Source organism: Nyctibius grandis, chromosome 5 (genome assembly GCF_013368605.1).
Source record: "Nyctibius grandis isolate bNycGra1 chromosome 5, bNycGra1.pri, whole genome shotgun sequence".
Lineage (NCBI taxonomy): Eukaryota > Metazoa > Chordata > Aves > Nyctibiiformes > Nyctibiidae > Nyctibius > Nyctibius grandis.
In genome coordinates this window covers 4,796,622-4,817,541 of record NC_090662.1, presented here as the reverse complement: position 1 = coordinate 4,817,541, position 20,920 = coordinate 4,796,622, and the positions used below count along the sequence as shown (strand labels likewise).

Genomic DNA, 20,920 nt, shown 5'->3' with positions numbered 1-20,920 from the left:
CACTCAGGTTTTATGCTGCTGAAATCATATGTGGGCTCCAGTTCCTCCATTCCAAGGGCATAATATACAGGTAATTTTACTCTTTAGTGTCTAATATGTTAAACCTTCTCTGCTTTCCCTGCAAGTGCTAATGGGAACACAGACTGTTGCCTAGCTGTACCTACTGGTATTGCATTTCTGTGCAGATTTCCTTTTTACAGAGTCTGGCTGTTTTATTTTGAAGATATAGTGTAGAAAAGGCACTTTTAGAGAATCTAGTCCTATTTCAGTTAACATTAAAACAAGCCCTTTGATGCATTTACACTGAGTCATTCATATAGGACCCAGCATATGCAACCAGTTCACGCTTTCCATGTATGAAGGTATATAAGGTCAAGCTAGCCATGAGAAATTTGGTGTATCTGATGTGCTGATTACCCTGGGACAGTGGGGACAAGCTCAGCTCGAGTAATAACAGCAAGGAGACAGTGGTATACCTTAATTTTTGGGTTATTAACAGGTCTGCTGTGCACAGTTCCATGGGGAGATGGGATTAATCTCACCTACCATCATGAATCTGAGCTAGCTGCCCAAGCTTTTCTTGTAGTACGCAGAGAGGAGTGGGCTTTTTTAGGTTCATCAAACGTGTGTTAGTGTATGAGAAGTGTCCATTTCTACCAGCGTGCTCTACAGGGAGCTGATGGGGACTAGGTGGGACACTGCACTCAGACAGAAGAGTCCTCTCACGAAGAACTTAGTCCACAATGCATCAGTCTATCAAATCTCTAGGAGGAGAAGTCCTCTACTACAAAATTGCCCATTCCAGCCTCTGCTTGACTTCCCTAGGAGGTTCAAAGTCATGCACGGATGCTTTGATCTAATGCACAAGTGTTGTGCTTCAGACCTATATAAAAGGACAGAGGCAAGATGGGAGCAAGAAGGGCTGCAGAAATCAGGCCACAGTCTGCTTCCCATGGCGGAAAGGAGGAGACGAATTTCTGGGGAGCTCTAGTCCATCTCATCTTCGTGGCAAAAGTTAGTTACTACATTGCAGCCTTCTGTAAAAGGAGGAAGCAAATAGCTTGTCACAAACAAATGAGAAAGCTCACTAAAGCAACAATGTTTGCTGAAACCAAAATGAGCTTATTTCAATGTTTGTCATGTAATGTGAACATTAGAACAAATGCTAAAAGTGAATAGCTTGTTTACAATCCACTCTCCTATTAAAACGCAAGCTTTGATTCATATAAACTCACTTTATTATTCATTATTAGTACTCATGTGGGAGCCATTTATAGTCTTTATTGACAAATGATGGTGATTGTGTAAACATGAGATCAATATCAATGGCATTAAGCTAAGATGATCTCTGGTGTCTCAGCATGTTTCTGGCTCTAATTATTGTTCTGGGTGACTGCAGGGAAACATTTTCTGAAGTGCCCAAATCACTTAGCCATGTCTGTTATTTTTACACAGACTTCTAAGAAAAGTTGATTAAAAATATCTGCAGGACATTGTGAATTTGTGGCAGGACTGTTAATGCTGACATTTTGTTTATAATTCACATTTTTATTTGGAATTGTTACACCAATGGTGTGTAAGGGCTTGGGACATGTTTCCTCATGAAAGGAGAGAGATGTTTAGGGTCTGGAGCCTTGGAAATGTGGGCAAATTGGGATAGCTAGACATTGGATAGGATGGTGAGGGGAAGAAATAGCTCATTCCCAGGAGTTGGTGCAGCATTGCTTTGGGTATCAAGCTCTGAGAGAAAAGGTTTAACCAGTCCTACTCCTTTTTTCCTTTTTTCATTGAAGGCAATGACAACAAGGTCAGTTGAGAACACACAGGCATCACTATCTCAGTCAGAGATAACTAAGCACTTAGGAAAGTGAATAGAAATAATTTTTGAAACTACATCACTTGTGATGTAGTAAGAATAATGAATCCAGCTGTTCTGTCTCATGCACCCACGTTTGGAAATGTTGGCTTAAATTTTAATGAATGAGCCGAGGCGTTTTTGGCAGAAACTCCAATCCCTGGAGCCAGTGAGTTAGAGACTCATCAAAATAATGAAAGTGAACTGTAGGTGATGGGTTTTTTGTTTTGCTTCGATCTACCAGATGAATAAAAGCAGTGCTGGCAGCCAGAGATTGATCTCAGTGGTGTAATTAAAATAAGTCATTCCAGCTGGAAATTGTGACAACATGAGTGTCTGCCACTTGGAAGGGAAATGTCTCAGTTGTCTCTATATTTCTTTTTGATTGATGACTCCCACTTTTTCTTGGGCCATATTCTAGCAGCAACAAACAATTGCCCCATCACAACTATTTAGTGTGTAGACGCTATGAGGTCCCCCACCCTGACTGGGACCTGGCCAAAGCAAGATGAGGAGCTTTGCACAGAGAGAGGCTGAGCAGCCATCTTTCCTGCAACTGTAGGCGATCATCTCAGGAGCATCATGCATTAGAAATTGCCTTCTTTGAGGGAGTCAAAGCCATTTCTGAAAAAAAACACATTGTAAAACAGTTGTCACCGGGAGGGTAGCTATATAGCAGAGTCATGGATAGGACTCTTGACTGAGATGTGGAAAATGTGTGTAGGCTGTGAATCAGCAGAGGTTGCAAAAGACCAGTTGTATCCTCAGCTGTGGGCACAAGTAAATGTTGTGTCTGGGTGCTTTGGGAGCCCTGAGAAGGAGCAGTCATTGATAGCACGGGATACACAGTGCAGGAACGTGGGTACTCTGAGACCAGGTAACCCAAATTCTACCTACATCGCAAGTGAAGTGCAGCATCATTGATCCAAACATGTCCCTGAGTCATTATTTCAATGAAAAGCAAAACTTTTGGGTAAGATATAAAAAAATTAAATAGAAGCCATGCCAGCCTTCCTTTCTTTGTGCCTTTTTCTTTCTTTCTTTACACACTTTTCTCTCCTTTCACAGGTTGTTCTCACATGAGGACCTCTTTGTTCTGTGTCAATGGGCATGATTCATCAGCTCACTTGCTTTTATTTCCTTCTCTGTGCATTTCTTTTTTTTCCCTCTCTGGGCTCTTCTCTTCCCACAGTGGCTCAGAGCCTGAAACCTCTGACAACAGCTTGGCAGCTCTGTGTGAAGGGCTTTGTAAATCTCCAGGGCTCAGACAGCGCAGCCCAGCAGTGAAAAGGTGATGGGTGTTCTGCTGATGTCTGGGATTATTATGACCCTCTGCAAGCCATGTAGGGCTTGTGGATCCTTACCTCTTCCAACATTTTTAGAGCCTGCACTGGGAGGGAGAGCTGGCAGCAGCTGCAGAGAGAGTACTGAGACTCCCAGGGAAGGAGAAAGTGACCATTAGCTGTTCCCTTGTTGCTCACCTTCTCCAGGCTCTGTTAGGGCAGAAGCACCATCTGGTGCAAAGCCCTTTTTAGCTTCACTATTCTGCATCCTTGAAGGAGGCAGCTTTTAGAAGATGTCTTGGGTAAAGTCTTCTCCAGCAAATGAATCAGTGCTGGGACAGGAGGAATGAGGAAGAAGGATGTTAAAGTCCAAGAGAGCAGCTCCTCATTCGGCCCTCAGCCTTCCTTTGTAATTGCAACATGTAGGCACTACATAGAGGCAGACAGCAAGTTAATAAGTGTAAACTGCTAAAATAACTTGTGTGGCTCTGTAACACTTTAAAGAAGGCATTTCCTTCTCTTCCTCCACAGAGACTTGAAGCTAGACAACGTCCTCTTGGACAACGAGGGGCACATCAAAATTGCTGACTTTGGGATGTGCAAGGAGAACATGTTTGGAGACGCAAAGACAAGTACTTTCTGTGGGACTCCTGACTATATTGCTCCTGAGGTAGGTGTGGGGTCTGGGGAGGTCAGCAAGCTGCTGTGCGGCAAAGAACGTATCTTAAAACACAACTGTCAGTCAGTGGTGAAGAGTGCAAAGGGCAATAACCTGCTTTTGACCAATTCCAAGCTAGAAACTGAATTTCAGTTTAACTCAGAGTCTACGTTGCTGTCTGGCATTGCATATTTTTCTGGCTAATTCATTTTTTTTGCAAGTGGGCTTGGGAAGTAAGTCGTGCTTGGCTTAACCAAGAAACAGAATGCTTAATGGAAATCCAGTTTGGGCCACAGCAGAAGCAGCTCCAAGAGGTAGATCCTGCAGGATCAGAAACAGCACAAGGAATGGGAAGCATATTCCCTAGCTAGCTAACAGTAGGCTTCCGTGGCTGTACAGGCTCCTTGATAGCTGGTAGGGAGCTATGGGCACTTCTAAGGAATGACACAACGTAAGAGAGAAAATAGAGAAACATGGGACAAAATGCTCACCTGGAGTTGATTCTCCCTCCTCATTGATTAACCACCTTTTAGACAGAGAAGAGAGGCTGGGTCCACAATAAAGCAGAGACTGGGGTTCACCGTCCCTCTGGAATATGCTCTGATGCTTGAATAGGGATGGCACCTGTAAGCTTGGACTTCCTTCTTACTCAGACAGGTTCTTAGCTGGCTGCAAACACAGCCTGCGTCACAAGCATCCTCCCAGAGCTGAATAAGGCACTATATGCTCTGAAAAGGCTCTGCTGTCAGAGGCATGACCTTAAAACGTAGCACAGAGTTGAAGGTCTGTCTAGATAAAGAACAACAATAGCTGCTTGTAAAAGGGATGGAGATACTCAGAGACATAAACATGAGAGTGGTCATACGTCCTGATTTTTCCCCTCTAAATGCCAGCAGTCAGAGCAGAGGTGTTGCTGTCTGGAGGACAGCTGGGACCCGACCTAGTAACTATGGGCTGTGGACTACATCTCTGCTTTGGCTGTGCATGGTGCCAGAGCACCTCATGTCACTGCATGAATCCATCCCTGGAGGACATGCCTCCACAGGTTGCCTCCTGGTGAAGGAGGCTCTGAAACTGGAGATGATGGAGTTGTATGAGGGCCAGGCTGTGCTTGAGCTAACAATGGCAAGGCAGAGCTTGTAGCTTGTGTTAAAGTTCTGCTCTGTCCCCTTGACTCAGGAAGTCTGGGGCTTGTATGGAGTCAGTCTCCAAGCTCCATGCAAAAACATACCAACAGTTCCTTTGCTCCTTCGGCAGTTGATATCTACTGATATTTGGTGGAGAAAAGCTGAACCTGGCCTCCATGTACCCATGCAATAAAACCAGGTGGTCATGGACACCAGGCTCCAGCTTGCCCATAGCGGGATCCTTTGCCCTTCCCCTTATTTCTTTCCATTTTTTCCCAGACAGAAACTTGTTCTTTTTATTTTTTTTTTCCTAGTAAATTTAGATATTTTGGACTAGATCCCTCCAGAAAAGAGAAAGCTTCCTTAACCTGGTGACTTCACACAATGATAGATCTTACTGTGAAGAGGCTTTAACTGATTAGATGGCAAATTAGATCCAAAGAAAACATTTTTCAGCTCAGAGAAGAACCTACACGTTATCCACGAATCATGTCTGACATCGCTCTGAAATCCATTTATTTGCCTTTCGAGATCCCATTTCCTGATTTTAGTGTTTTCCTGATGGATATTGGTACTTTCCAAATAGCTTTTAAAGCTTTTGGGTTTTTTCCCCTCCAATATAATTCATTGATCTTTTACTGTGCACCAAGGGCTCGATTCTGATCTAGGCTACACCACTGCTGACACAAGGGCTGGTCTCTTCAAATCAATTGGATTTGTATTGCCTAAGAGCAGGTGTCAGTGTTCTCTGCAATCAAGCTGCAATCATCTTTTATTCCACTTCAATATGCTTTTATTTTTTTTTTTAAAAAAAACTACTTTCTGATCCTAAAACAAAGAGAGCCAAGTGATAATCCATTATCTGTGATTCTATTTCATAGAAAAGAGAAAGGCTAAAATAGCTCAGAGTTTTATTTCTGTTCCATCATTTATTTTAGAGATTCAACGAGTGCATATAAAACATTTTACCTCTAAATTGAAAGCACTGCTAGAGTTTATGGATCATCTCTCCCGCCAGAGGCAGGAGCACTGGACTTTTTGTCAGTATTTCAGTGCAGCTGCTAGCAGTGTAATTTGTTACAGACCCAACACCTTGGCTACGGCCGTGAAAATAAGGAGGCTTTGGGTCAGTAGACAAGCAATTTTTTATTTCAAAAAATATTTGACCAAAAAAAACCCAGACTTAACATGAAATGAAATTGCTGAGTTTATTTATTTTTTCCAGAGAATTGCAAAGCTAATAAATCTTTTCTTTGACTGCCATAAAACATTTCATTTCAATTTCCAGACATTTTATACTTTAAAAGGTAAAGCCTTATAAAAATAATGTGTTTTTTCAGAAGGAAAGACTGGGATGATTTTGTTTGTAAGTGATCCAGAAGAAATACATTAGGGAGTCTTGCCGATTCCTTTTTTTGGCTCTGAATGAAACACATTGTATATATTACATCTTATATTCAAATAGCTTTTTTGTCCTTTTTGTGTCTCCTCTTTCGGCATTTTTGGAGACAGATGTGTTAGTCATGAGCACTGTACATCACCTTGGGTTCAGACTTCTGATATTAAGGTCCTGCTTTGCTAGGTGCCACAGTTACATCAGAGGGGGATACTTCTCACCTAATGTGAGAAAATTCATCTAAAAATGAAGCATTAACTGACACTTTATAGTGTTGTAGAAGGACAAGCATCCCAGAAGACAAGTCATCCCTTCCTATCTTAGGTGTGTAAGTCAGTTAAATCACCGTTTTCCCTCCATTGACTACAGAGAGACTCTGGATAACTGAATTAATAAGACATTTAACTTTTAGGCAATAAGATTAATGTGGGCCCAGGTGGCAGTTTACAAGCAATGAAGACAAGGTATAAAAACAGTCAAGAAATTATTCAGCCACTTCCGCTGTACCTCAGAGCCAGCAGTGAAGATCACCTCTCTAAATCATAATTTTTCAACTATCAGCAGTTTCAGATGTACTGATGTGGATAGTTTTCACTGGTATTAAGCTTGTCATTGATACCTACACAGTAGTGATAGTGTAGGGGATCACATTGCAACCAAGCTGTGGGCTCCAGAGTAAAGATTGTACCTTAAAATGAACTACTCCCCTCTCCAGCTCTAAAATCCTGATAAGGAGCCTAGACATCATAACATCACATGTACCTTTAGACATCTGCAATGTAAATATCTATATATGAGCAAGTTGTCTAGGCTTCTTGGTAACCAAAGGAGACAAATAGGGGGATGTATTTTGCAACAGGTAGATACTTAGCTGGATGTCTAAAACTGGACTAATTCTCTTCCTTGACTATAAAAAGAGCTAATGATAGCTGGTTCAGCTCTAGGTATCTCCGTAACAGATAGCTAAAGGCAGGTGAGATTAATTTTTCTTCCCCAGAGGGGAAGTTTGAGAACTTAGTTGTGTCAGGCCAAGTGTGTAGGGGAGGAAAATGCCACATCCCTTGTTAGTGGAGATCGTCACTCCAGCCGACCCTCCCTGGCCCCCACACTCTGGATGTAGCCTTCACTTCATAGCTGACACAGGTGCAAACCAATGGACTGGCTGAGGACAAACTCCCATTCCTCTACCTATATCTCAGTTGGTCTCAAGAGGACAGATCAGCAACCACTTCATCATGCTTTTGCTGGGGCAAATTTTGCTGGGATAGATTCACACCATTTCCACTGACTGATAGTGCTAAAGTACCCTTACACTGTCAAACTTGTAATTTTAAAATACGGCTTGTGTGACTTAAATCAGTCCCAAAATGCTAATGCCTAACTGTTTGTCTTTGTGGAATTCACAAGCCTGATTTGAACCCTTGGGATAATTTGGAGAGCAGGCAAAAGATGACTTGCCTCACTTTTCATGCTTTAGATCTCCCTGGTAGCCAAGGGTTTGTTCAAGTAACTTAAAGAGTAACTACACAAACGTGCAACCTGTTATCTGTAGTGTGAAGGACTATTTTGGCACCCAGGTGTGGCTGCGATTTGGAGCTCACTCAACCACAGCCTCTGCACTACTGGCAGATGCTCTGGTTCATGCTGTGGGCAAGGAGAAGAACCTCTGCTATCCCACTCAGTGCTAAGCGGCTGTTGAAAGGTCAGGATCTGGCCACCCTTCTGAAGTTGAAATACTGACATCAGACATTTTGCATCTCTTTGGGTAGATATTGCTGGGGCAGAAGTACAACACCTCTGTTGACTGGTGGTCCTTTGGCGTCCTCCTGTATGAGATGCTTATTGGCCAATCTCCTTTCCATGGCCAAGATGAAGAGGAGCTTTTCCAGTCTATACGTATGGATAACCCATTCTACCCTCGCTGGCTTGACAAGGATGCAAAGGACATTTTGGTGAAGGTAAGAATTACCATGCATCGAACAAGTCTTTTTGCCAGAACTGTCGTCTTTGATATGTGCATCTTCAGCTGTTGTTCAGAGAAACAAATTTAGTGTGTTAGGACCAGAAAGAGTCACTTTCTTGTCTGTGGACCTCAAAGCACACCTGACCTAAGTCATGAAGCCATCTTTGTGTCTTCTTTCTCTTGAGCTATGATGGCTCCTCACATCCAGTAAGTAGGATCGCAGAGTATCAGATACCAGCAGAGATCAGTTTCTTTGCAGAGCAAACCTTTAGGTGCAAGGCATGTTAACTCCTGGAAAACATATTCTGCCAGGCTTCAAACTCAGGGTTACAGTGACTTGCTTGGAAATTATGAGTTTGAAGCAGTTCTTGTGCCTCAGAGATATGAGGACATCTGAGGTAGATGGGTGTTCGGCTTGATTTTCATTAGAGAATATTTTACATCTTTGCACTGAGCTAAAGAGCAGGTTAACAAAGCCTGAGCTGTGCCCTGAAGTGGCACAGCCCACTGAAGCTACTAGCACCGTGTCATCTGTATTTTTGGCCCTTTTAATCTCCTACATAGCAATGCATAGTGACCTCTGTGAGTGGAGCACTCTTCTGTGTCCCTCTAATGGGCATCCTCCTCGTCTTTTAGGTTCCCTTCCATTAACACACTGATTTTTTCATTGCCTCTTTTTCAGCCCCATGCCATTTAGCATTGTAGCGTTTCTGGTTTGGGATGCAAATTATTCTACAGTTGCAAGATAAAAATGCAGTGAAGTCATAACTAGTCTAACAAGTTACCATCCGTCAGTCAGGCTTCGGACTGACATTGAACGTGATCCTAAGACACCCTACCTTGCAATGGAACATAAGAGAGCATGTACAGAGGGTTATAATGGCTCAGCTGATGTGAGGTAACTTGTTCATCACAAGATTCTGGTCATTTTTGACCTACAGTCCCTACCTTGACTTTTTCATTTACAAAGCGACAAGACAACATGCAGCGTTCCACTACAAAAAAAAATGGAGAACAGGAGATTATTTTAACATCTGTGCTGTGCACAGCAGGGCTCAGATGTTTAGGTATTACTATAAAATTATAATAATGAAAACAATCAAAAGCAGTTGTTCAGGAAGACATACCGTAGCGAACTGAGATTTTGAACATCTATTTCTGGGGCGTACACTGCCATCTTTCTGCGCAAACAACCTGTACTTCTGTCAGGATTAGAGAGAGTAATCGTCTTTATACCAATCAATAAACTTCCTTGCTAAGGAAAAAAAAAAATTTCTGCATTATAGGCTATTCTCATTGCCACTGACTGGATAATTATATATTCCACCCTGCTTAATGCCTGTATTATCAGCACAGAATTTAACCTAGGGAATCTGCACTTGTAACCAGTTATCTGTAGGACACTTCAGTTTTGGTGAGGCTTTGCCCACAGTGTTCACCAAAACCCAGTGCCTGTGGTTTTTTTCAGACAGGCCCTCAATGGTCCCTACATCAGATTCTTTTGCTGCCACTTTTGGCATTAGATATTTCTATTTGTTCTTTTCTGAGTGATGTCTACTGTATGCTCACTGTTGGCCAAATAGAGTAGCAAGAAACTTCTAACATATGTAACCCAAGTCTATTTTGAGATGACCTCCAAGAGTAAAGTGCTTTTGAAAATTTGCCTTTATCTCTAAAGTAGGACATATTGGCTGTATTCAGGTCAGCTGCTATCAAGTGATGTCACTATTCCTCTCCATTGACTTTAGAGGGATCTAGGATCTGGTGTGCTATGGACCAGCTAGCCTGGAGGCCCCAGACTTTTTACTGCAGATGTAAAGATAAATTTTAAACTATTCACACGCACAGTTACAGCAAAATTTCAGCACTGCATCCTGCTCACAAACACTGGGAGGAGCTCTGAAGCATTTAGCACTCCTGAAACTCTCCCCCAGAAACACTTCATCTGCTTCCAGAGCCAAATGGCTCCTGCATCACCATAAAAACATCTGTGACAAAACAGGCTATGATGTTTACACTAAACTGAAGAGTGGGCTCAGACCTGCATGTAGCTGATGGTGAAAAGATATGCCCGCAGTTCTTGCTTTTTCCTGCCTTCAGCAGAATTAGTCATCCACAGGACTTGTAGCCTGCAGTGTGCAGCAAACACAAGCCGTCTGAATTGGGAGTCTTTCGACAGAGTAGATGGTTGTCATCATCTAAGCTAGTCAGTGGAGAGAAGCAAGTACTTCCAGGGTGTCTTTTATCTCGTCTTTAAGTATGTAAAGGAGATTAGATGATTTTCACCTAAGATGTCTGTTTTTCTTTATTAATTATAAAGGGTCAAATACTGACACTCCAAGTGCCCAAAGGTATAGGAGGTGAATGCAGCCCCACATAGGCCAGACTAGTATTTTCACAAATTATGCTTATATCTCAACTGTAAAAAATTTCCTGATAACATGAAATTGTCCAGACAAAAGTTTGCAAGTGCAATCCAGATATTTCACCTGTGTAGTAGCATATTTGCATGCTCAGACACATATGTTGATGCTGTAGCAAATTTGTCCCCTCTTTCCTGCAAAGGGAAAATATGGCCAAGGTCTCTCAGTTTTGGCATATTAGACTAAGAATCCGAACAGGTTCCTCAATCAGAAATTTAGCAAGTTAGAAGAGTCTTCACACTCTCACGAACAATGTTTGAGTTTGAAGTCTGAGACCCTATCTGGTAGGACTGTCCTAATGAACATACTGTAATTGATAAAAGACTGAGGTATTTATCTTTCTTCAACATTCTAGCTTTTTGTGAGAGAACCTGAGAGGAGACTGGGAGCAAAAGGGAACATCCGCCAGCATGCCTTTTTCCGAGAAATAAACTGGGAGGCTTTAGAAGAAAGAAGGATGGAGCCTCCTTTCAAACCAAGAGTGGTAAGGATGCATATTCATTTCCACCCATCTCATGTCTTTCTTTCCTGAATCATTCATTCCCCAAATATTTAAACCCTCCAGCACATGCTAGCAATAAACCAAAACCAGGACTCACAGTAATGCTATAAACCCATTTATTCAGGGGCGCTGTCCAAAATCTTCAGACATGGGTCTTTAATGTCAAAGACCTCAAAGCCTGTTTAGATCCATGGAGTCAGCACTTCAGAGGTGGATGAATGTCTGCTTCACGCTGGAACTAACAGTTTTAGGCACCAAGTTAAGGCTTTCAAAATGCCCTCAAACTTTCAGAGTTATCTTCTGGAGTTGCTCTGCACACGCAGCCTCTCTGTATAAAAGTAGATGGAGTACCTTGGTCTTGGGCAGTCAGAATAGAAAGTGTTGGCTCTTACTTAAATGTCCAAATGCAGATTAAATTGTTCACAGGCTGTCTAGTATATTGTATGCATCAAATACAAGCAGCTGAAACCATCTACAGTTTGGATCTGCCACAGCATCCGGTCATTGGAAAGATAATTGTGAACTATGTACCTCTATTGGCTGGGCTGCCTGGCTTGGTCATCATGTCTACTCCTTTCTGATAGCTATAAGCCCAGGTCTGGCATGCCCAGACCTGAGAAACCATAAATTACTCATCACTTTCTCAGTTACCTATCACAGAAGGGGTCTGGATGACACTTAAAACACATTCCCTTAACCACACAAGTACAGCCCATCTATAGGGATTATCTTTCATTGCACTCCAGAAGGTAAAGAAGGAAGAGCAGTTCAGGTAACCAGGTGATTGGTTAAGTCAGGATGGTCCTGACTATCAATAACAGGCCTATTAAGCTATTAAAATCCTATTAATAATAGTAACATAATCTAATTTGACAAGTGCATAATACTTTCATATTACAGTCCTTCACAAGTCTTATTTAATTGATGGGTCCAGTCTGCCGTGTTGCACAGTTGTAACATCCCCGAATGGCAGAAGTCATGGATCACAGGTTCAGTGCCTCCTATATAATACTTATTCCCATTATTACTTCAATAGGATAGTAATAAGCAAGTGATTAGCACTGGCTGCTGGATATTAAGAGTTCAGACAGAAGTTCACTGCAGTTTGACATGTTACTGTGCATCATTTGGGCTGGAATAACTAATCATTGTGCAAAAGGCCAAGAGCAAATGCAGAGTTCCGTGGCTGAGCTGAGCTTGCTCCCAACTAGTTGAGCTGAGCCCTTAAGAAGCAGCCTGATAGGGCCAGTACCGATGTAATCAAGATCTGAATATTAGTGGTTTAGAGGTTTGACATCATTTTTTTTTCCTTTTCTTAAAGAAATCTCCGAGTGACTGTAGCAACTTCGACAAGGAATTTCTAAATGAAAAACCTAGACTGTCCTGTGCCGACAGAGCACTGATTAACAGCATGGACCAAAATATGTTCAGCAACTTCTCTTTCGTGAACCCTAAAATGGAGAAAATATTTTCCTGAGATCGGCCTTACTGAAGGAATTCTCTGTAATGGTTTGAGTAACACTTTGTCAACTGAAGACTGTGCAAGGTCATTTTTATCAAGAACTCACCAGAAAAACACCTCAGTGAAAGTTTTTACTATGCCTGGAGGCTTCCAGTTTATTCCAGTCTGTAGCAGATGCCAGCCACCCTTCACTAATGACGAAGTTTCTTTGTGGTATCTTTTGGTCTCTCTTCTCTCTTTTCCCAATGTTCTTGAAGTTGAGAGCATCTGAAAATGAGGAGGTGCCAAAACGTGTTCCTCACTACTTGTACACACAGCAGTGGGTTTCTCTGTAAGAAAAAACAAGTGTATTTGAGCTTCTGGTGATGTCAGTGTCCATTTCTACAATTCTCACCTATGCCCACCTCCTTCTGAAGGACAAGAGGTTTGCTCAAGGCCTGAGGGCATCTGGGAAGACTTCAGGCTGGGTGCTTTGGTAACCTCCACTTGTACATGTACAGAATTGTGCATGTGTGCACAGGAGTTTTGAAGAAGCAATTTCACTCCCTACTACACACTTTAAAAATAACGTTCACAGGTGTTAGGATTCAATTTTGCTCCACTGGGACAAAGAAACTTTGCAGGTGCCCATTCCAGCATTCGTACATCTCAATCAGAGGCCCTGGAGCTAAGGATTCAACCCCGAAGGAGGATCGCTGCCGTGGCAAGTGTCAAGATCGATACAGAACACCAATGGTTTACACTTAGTACTTGAGCAGGAAGGATGAGAAGTTGCAGTCCAGCAGAAAGCCTCGAGAACCCCTGTTCTGAAGATTTAACTGTCCTCACACATACCAGACTCAGAGCAAATCTGGACTGGGCTTTCTGGAGTTTTATCCTAAAACTGCATGAGAAAGGTGGAAGAGGTTTCCTCAAACCATTGTTTAAGCGTCGTAAAACTGGCCTTCCGTCACAGCATTGCCATATTCTACTTGAAAGGTAGTAATCAGTCCTCGCAAAGGCTGACATTCTTTCTGTTGCTCTAAATGATGTCCCAGCTCTTTGGCACGCATTGCAGATGTAGGTCAACAAGCTGCACCCAACGGTCTCAGGGCAGGACAGCATATCAAGTGAGGGTGGTATTCTCCTTCACTTCGTGACATTTTGCTGTGTGTTCTATCCCTTTGCAGTCTGTGGAAATGTAGATGGGTTAAAAAAAAAGTCTTTTCTGTGATCCTTTCATCACGGGATCCTTTTAAATAAAGATGCAGTGTTTTCTGAGGTTGGAGAGATGTAGAACCGCGCAGTTACTGCTTGTCACTGAGACATCAGTTAAATACCGGGTCAAAATTAAGTCAAAGCCCAAACAGAGGATTCTGTAATAGCTTAGACTTAGGCAGTCACCCAAGTTGGGGTTAGGCTCTAATTGAATTGTACACATTTGGAGCTTCATTGCATCAACCCCTCCAGTCCATGGAGAAGAGAAGCTCTGGAAGGTGAATCATCCCAAAATTAGATTCCCTTCAGAGGTGCCTTTCTGGCTCTGCTGGACCAGGCTGTCAACTTGGACCTCCCAACAGGACGAATGCAGCCTTGCAGGCAGTGCTGGGATATCGCTGGCAGTGACTGCAGGCACCGAATCCTGCAGGACCAAGAGCAGAAGTGCCTAACGTCAACAAGAAAAGCAGAGTGCCCTGAAAAAGGTTTCAGTCCAGTGACTCTCATGAAATCCTTGTTTGTGCTGTATGAAACGCAGGGGGCATCTGTGCTCACAGTTTGTGCAGCTGGTCGTCACGTTTAATTAGAACATGAATTTTTTAAATACCAGTGCTGTTTGTACAGTTTAATAAAATGTTGTGTACAACTGGAAAACGGGCATTGAAGTGATTAAATGGGGACAAAGAACATAAGTGCTTAGAAAAGCCATTAAAATGGCTTTGTGCTTTCTGGGGGATGTTCCACAGGGGAATTTCAACCCATAAATACACAGGATCAGCAAGCGTTTGAGCAACTGTTAACTGCTCCACAGATCAGTATCTAAACCAAGGATTTGGCGCTGTGCAAAGGTATCCAAGAAGAGAGTAAAATGTTCCTTTTCACTACCAGAAGGTGACACAGCTGTAAATGGTGTCTGGTGTCTCAAGAGATAGATGTGCAGAGGTCATTGCTATTAGAGGGTGATTCACGCCATCTTCCTTTGACATCTGAATGAGGCTGGATCAGCCAAGTCCTGGGAGGGCCTGACTCTGTCCACATGATATGGATGGGGTCTGGATGGCCTGATCCAGACTAGAGAGTGCATTTCTAAGCATTTGAAGATTGGCAGTATCCCACTGTAAATGACTGTTAGGGATGTTTTCTTTGCAAAGGAACAGTGGTTTGTGCTTGACACCAATGCAGGGACAGCCCAAGAGCATACACTAAGGAGGGTGCTGAATAACCTCTTGTGGTTAAGTAACTGAAGAGCAACAGGGTTTAACACCTCTCTGACCAGAGGCAGGGCTCTCTGCGCTCCAGCTGTGATCCCGTATAGCTAAAGCAGCCAAACGTAAGAGTGATTTGTAAAGGAGCATGTTTGAGTAACTGCTAGAGCAGACACGGTGTTAGGCTTTTGATGCAAACCACAAAAAGAAGTGCCTGCTTCTCTCTGCGATGTGTCTTCAGCTTAAAAACCAAATAAACCCATTGAGGATGGGGGGAGGGAGATGGGGAGATGTGGGTACAAGCCACCATGAACGTGCGTGCTGTGTGTCTCACCGGTGCCACAGCCTGAAAACCCTCCCAGCTGTGCCTGTGGTGTGCGAAGAGTGACGTGGTAAGCAGCAAGCATTTTCCTGTGGTGGCAGCGATTGAGAGATAGGAGCCGGTGAGGGCTGAAAGCCAAACACCCGCACGGAAATGAGCTGGAGCCCAGGTACTCACAGAGATCACAGAATCAGAATCACAGAATGGTTGGGGTTGGAAGGGACGTCTGGAGATCATCCAGTCCAACCCCCTGCCAAAGCAGGGTCACCCAGAGCACGTTGCACAGGGTCATGTCCTGGCGGGTTTTGAATATCTCCAGAGAAGGAGACTCCCCACCCTCCCTGGGCAGCCTGTTCCAGTGCTCTGGCACCCTCAAAGGAAAGAAGTTTTTCCTCGTATTGAGATGGAACTTCCCATGTTTCAGTTTGTGCCCATTGCCCCTTGTCCTGTCACTGGGCACCATTGAGAAGAGTCTGGCCCCATCCTCTTGACAACCACCCCTAAGGTATTTGTAAGCATTGATAAGATCCCCCCTCCATCTTCTCTTCTCCAGGCTAAACAGACCCAGCTCCCTCAGCCTTTCCCTGTAAGAGAGATTCTCCAGTCCTCTGATCATCTTTGTAGCCCTCCGCTGGACTCTCTCCAGTAGTTCGAGATGCTCCTTTGCCTTGGCTAAACCTGGCACCTCCATACTCGTCTTCTCTCTTTTTTTTTTTTTTCTTCTTTCTACTCCTCCATAAAATGTTCATTTTATGGCATAGTAGATGGGGCTTGCCAGGTTTGGTTATTCATTTGCTGAAGGCCCAGTCCTGTTCTGGAGCCCCATGGGATCACAGTACTGCTGTAGGAGCATGGCACCTGCAAACATCAGGGTCCGACCTCCAGCACCACTTGCTTCAGCTCAAGTTTTGGGAGTCCTCACCACCCAACTGCTTCTTCCCTGGTCTTGCTGCTTCACTCGACAGATGCACAAATTCCTCCTTGTTGGCATTCACCAAACCAAATCTCAGACTGATAAACATGTCAGGATGAGTGGGAGTCACCAGTGAGCGACAGCCCTGATTTCAGCCCTCCTGCAAAGACCTCCAAGTTGCTTTCCAGAGGAGGTTGGTTGGTCTCACAGCTCCTCAGCCTGCAGCCCAGGGGTATGGTTGTCTCTCCCACAGGGAAGACCAAGCTCCATCCTGCACTCCACCATGCTCTTTGCTGCCCATCCACAAAGGAAAGGCAACTTCACCCAGTGGTTACCAGGCACATCTTGCAGTGGAGAGGTATCACCAAAAGTTCCTGTCTGCCAGTGCAGCTCCAAATAATGGGTACTGCAAGTAGGTACGCTCCTCCCTTTACTATTCTATTTGTACCTTAGACACTTAAAACCCAAGCAAGAAATCACAGCTGGGATCTAAACTGCTCTCTCACTCCAAGAGATGCCAGCTCAGCTAGTGTATCACCTACAGAAGCTAAGATCATAATCAATATGTGACCCAAACTGTACCTTGAGGTGTTGTGAAGCCAGCGGACGTCTCAGTGCAGACCACAGGAAGCTTTTCTACCTTCCTTGCTTACAAAGAAGTTTTATCTTTGCTGTATCACAGCAGCCAAGACAGCACATGCAGAGCTGGTGAAATATAGGAATTAATGTATTTCTGGCTCTTCTGTAACCGGCACTGGTTGCAAACCAGTGGTCCTGTACAGCTCAGAGACTGTACCTGACATGCTGGGGTCCAGTCTGCTGTTTGGTAACAGGCACAATTGAGTCCTTTATCCTTTATATTACCTTAATGTTTATACACACAAGGATATGAAATAATTTAAAAATGAAAGTAAAACAAAGAAAAAACATCATTGAGTTGTGGAAGATGAAACAAGCATTAAAAAAAGGGAAGTAGGGGAGAAAGGAGGGATACAGTTTGGTATAATTTTATGCAACACTTCCCTTCATTCAATGGTTTCAATTACAATTCTGCTAGTTTTTTTCAAAGCCACCAGTACCATCGTAGAGTTGCTTTTGTAGATGAAGCACAGGATTTTTGGAGATTTCAAAGGATGAGACAGCCTGAGACTAGAACAGATGAGTGGCTCTAATCTGGCCTCCTGGGTGACATGGAGCAGCCACTCCTACCCTGACGTCTCCTCCAAAAATCCAAGTATTTCTGTCACGAATCTGCTTTCAGGTCCCGATTCAAATAAATTAATTCAGCTGTCTACAGCATAGGAATGCAGTTTAGCTGTTCACCTTTAGTCATCTAGCATCAGTGAGACACCCTGGGGTACCCCAGAGGACTTCCACTGAGCATGAGTTTCTCCTACAACCTGTGGCATATCCCACAGCCCTGTTACCCCAAAGCACCCCAATAGTAGTGGGCATCTCTGTGTAAGCAGCTGAATCTCATTCTACATTTTCACGTGTTAAATTTAAAAACCCTTAATCTCTGTTCCAAGAGGCAACTGGATTCTGTCTGTCTGGGACCCAGCTATCACTCAACCCATGCTGCTCCGCTGCCTAAACAAAAACCTGCCAATATATGGCAGCTGGAGAGGTGAATCAGTATTTTAATCACCTAAAGGAAAACATGCTGTTTGAGTGGAGGGAAAATAAAAATTAAACTTCACATTTAATTTATGATGTGGCCCTTCATTTTAAAGGAACATAAACAGAAAATAGTCAGACATCAAAGGAAGAATCTCAGCTTTCACTTCTAAATTCTTTTTTATTGTTGTTGTTAGCCTCCCCGTAGCAAAGGAAATGAGTTCTCTGGTAATCATTTCCATTTAATTTTCAGCTCCTTTCTGTTGATAGCGTTGTGTATAACCTTTTTTTCTAACAGTTACTTTAAATTGCATACTTTGATATTCCATTCAGCTGGTAGAGAAAGAAAAATCAGTTCTAAAAAAGCCATTTTATCTCTGCTGTACATGAGCTCGGCAAGGTAATGTGATATCTCAGAGAGTATATTTATTTTAAAATATTGGTATTCTCCACCAGGGTGAAATTCTTCAAGATATAACCTCTCATTGCCACCCTCCTTCCTCTCCAAAATGTCACGGGGCCAAAATAGTGGTGAAAAAGGGACAAAATAGCAACCCTTGTTCGAAATAAACAATAATCCACCCAGCAAATTGACTCAGTTCTGGTCACACTAAGCATGATGAAAAGAGTAAAAAAACTGACAAAATGGGAAAAATGGAGCATGCTGTTATCGTAAGGATAACAAATCCCAGACCACAGTGGCATTTTTGCAATGGTGAGGTGGAGTCAGCAGTGACACAAAGTGATCTTTCTTGAAAAAGATGATGTTAAAACATAACAATGCGTTTTAGTTCTGCAGGAGATCCGGTGACACTGGAATTCAGATGGGAAGAGAAACATCAGCTGTTTCTTTGTGCTGGGCTGTCTCCACACCAAATAATACAGTTGCTTCTCTTTCTTTGGGTGGACTGAAAAGAAAGGAGTAAATAGAACGTCTCCACAAAAGACCACAGCACATTTAGCTGAAAAACAACTATCTTTTGGCCAAAAGCAGGGCTTCAACCTGCTAATATGAGCCATTGCCTTAAGATTTCAATTGAATGCCTTGGCTGAAAAGCAGCAACACTTTCACACACTTATGTGGACTAACCACTAAAGGGAGCCAGTTATATCAGCTCAAACCACTATTTTTAGCAGCAGCAACTACCTTGAACCACTTACCATTTTCCAAATGAAGGGTCTTTTGTGGACCTCTTGGGAACTGTGACGTGGTTCTTTATCAGCACAGGAGCATACAGGAGAATAAGATCTCTTGCACCCAAAGCCTGCCAAAATGTTGGGTCTAGACATAGCTGAGAAGGTGACTAGGAAAGTTCAAGGTACAGGCTGGGGCTGCAAAGGACCACTGCAAGAGAAAAGGTGCGTTTGTTCTTGGTATGGAGAAACAACCAAGTCTGGTCCCTATGGTGTAGCTCTCTAAAATATACATTTCTTCCTTGCTGTCAGTGCTCAACCAAACACTGACCCTGAATAGTGGTAAAACTGAGATCAAGCTCTTCAGTTTTGGAAGAAATAACTAAGCATTCAGATGGAGGAAGATTCCTGCCATGTCTTACCAGAGGTATAAGCTCTTAGTGTCCCTAGTATGATGCCAAATTTACACCAGGGATTCAGACCCAACCATCATCCCTTTGGTTAGAGATTTTGGATTCATCTTGTGCTTCTTCAGTCAAAACTGCTGCTACAGAATGACCTTGGCCAGACACTTCAGTGTTGTTATTCCAGATTTATACCTCTGTGAATTAAGCCAGAATCCTTTGGTCCCCATCATTTTGGGTATCTATCTCCTGAGGCCTTGACAATGGCGGGGGAGCAATGGACTGGGACCTCTTCCCTTTTTATCACCCGTCTGTGCCTCTGCATCCCTCTGCACATGCAGATGTTCATCCTTCTGTCACCTTTCACCATACAGAGGGATGATTTCATCTAGCCAAAATGGTTTCAGAAGTTACTTTGTGCCAACCATGCAGCGGAGGGGCTGGACATGCCCAAGTGAGACCCCTTGGTCTGCTCCAGGGCAAAGTAAAAAAAATCTTAATAGTCTCAAGAAATTAATCTGAAAGAAAACTCATTCAAGCAACTTTAATTGCTATCAAAATATTCTTCTTGTCAGGGATAGAACGCACGTTAATCTACTCCCAGGCATAGCACCTTCCTTCAATGCTCTCAGCAATGTCCTCAGCAAGTTTAGGACTTGGATCCACAATTCCTGAGTGCCTGGACATCTTTGGACATGGAGATTTTGTTCATATCACTCTATCTTGGGCTCTTTTTCTCTCATTCATTTACTGTGTTTAAATTATTCCTTCCTTTTTACTCAGTCAGCAGAGAATTGAAATTTGCTGATGTCAGGGTCTCTGAACAGATGGGAGAGCAGTATTGATTATGCAGTTGAGAGTAGGACATAAATAGCTTGTTAACAGTAAATAATAATAGTTTAAATGCTGTGTACAAACCTTTATAAAACCTAGTGAAGCAAATCAAATAATCCTTCCAGAAATCTATCCGAGTTTTTAACAAGGTGATGAAATTCGAGTGCCTTTTTCACTTACTTATGTTAGTGCCGATATAAGAGCTGACTGAATTAACAGTCTGGAACTGCTAGAGATGAGCCTGCCTTCAACATCCCAGCCAAATGAGATGTTTGCAGCTGATGTGTGAAAGGGAAAAGAGAATTGATGAGGGAGAGAGAGCAGGAGAACAGGAGCTGCAGAGTGCAAGCCAGTTTTGTTCGGAGGAGAGAGGGAAATTTATTTTTCATCATAAATTCAGAGTCTGAGCCCAAACTCACGCTGGTGTGTGTGACATTCAGATTGGGGTCTAAGGCAGGGCATGGTATAAATCCATGGATGAAATGTATCCTTATTGATTTTGGTTCATGTTTGGTATATGTGAAGTCCTTCTGAACTGAGAGCATTGTGAAGTCCATGCTCAAAATCCATCTGCACAGTACCCAACTCCTCCGCGTGGTCATGACTCTGAATGGCCAGGTGAGGT

The 20,920-nt window shown here is 43.1% G+C and overlaps 1 protein-coding gene across 2 annotated transcripts in view; it reads left to right on the top strand.

Moving 5' to 3' along the window:
• PRKCQ (protein kinase C theta) overlaps nucleotides 1–14,520 on the top strand; it is a 71,134-nt gene extending 56,614 nt beyond the window's left edge. Inside the window, exons 16-21 of one of the 2 annotated variants that reach the window (XM_068400491.1) lie at nucleotides 8–70; nucleotides 3,048–3,146; nucleotides 3,670–3,808; nucleotides 8,089–8,277; nucleotides 11,061–11,189; nucleotides 12,529–14,520. In XM_068400491.1, coding sequence (XP_068256592.1) covers nucleotides 8–70; nucleotides 3,048–3,146; nucleotides 3,670–3,808; nucleotides 8,089–8,277; nucleotides 11,061–11,189; nucleotides 12,529–12,684 — 775 coding nt within the window. In that variant the 3' untranslated portion in view covers nucleotides 12,685–14,520. The remainder of the gene's footprint in view (nucleotides 1–7; nucleotides 71–3,047; nucleotides 3,147–3,669; nucleotides 3,809–8,088; nucleotides 8,278–11,060; nucleotides 11,190–12,528) is intronic. The other variant, XM_068400492.1, reaches the window with a different exon arrangement.
• Nucleotides 14,521–20,920: the final 6,400 nt, after the last annotated feature.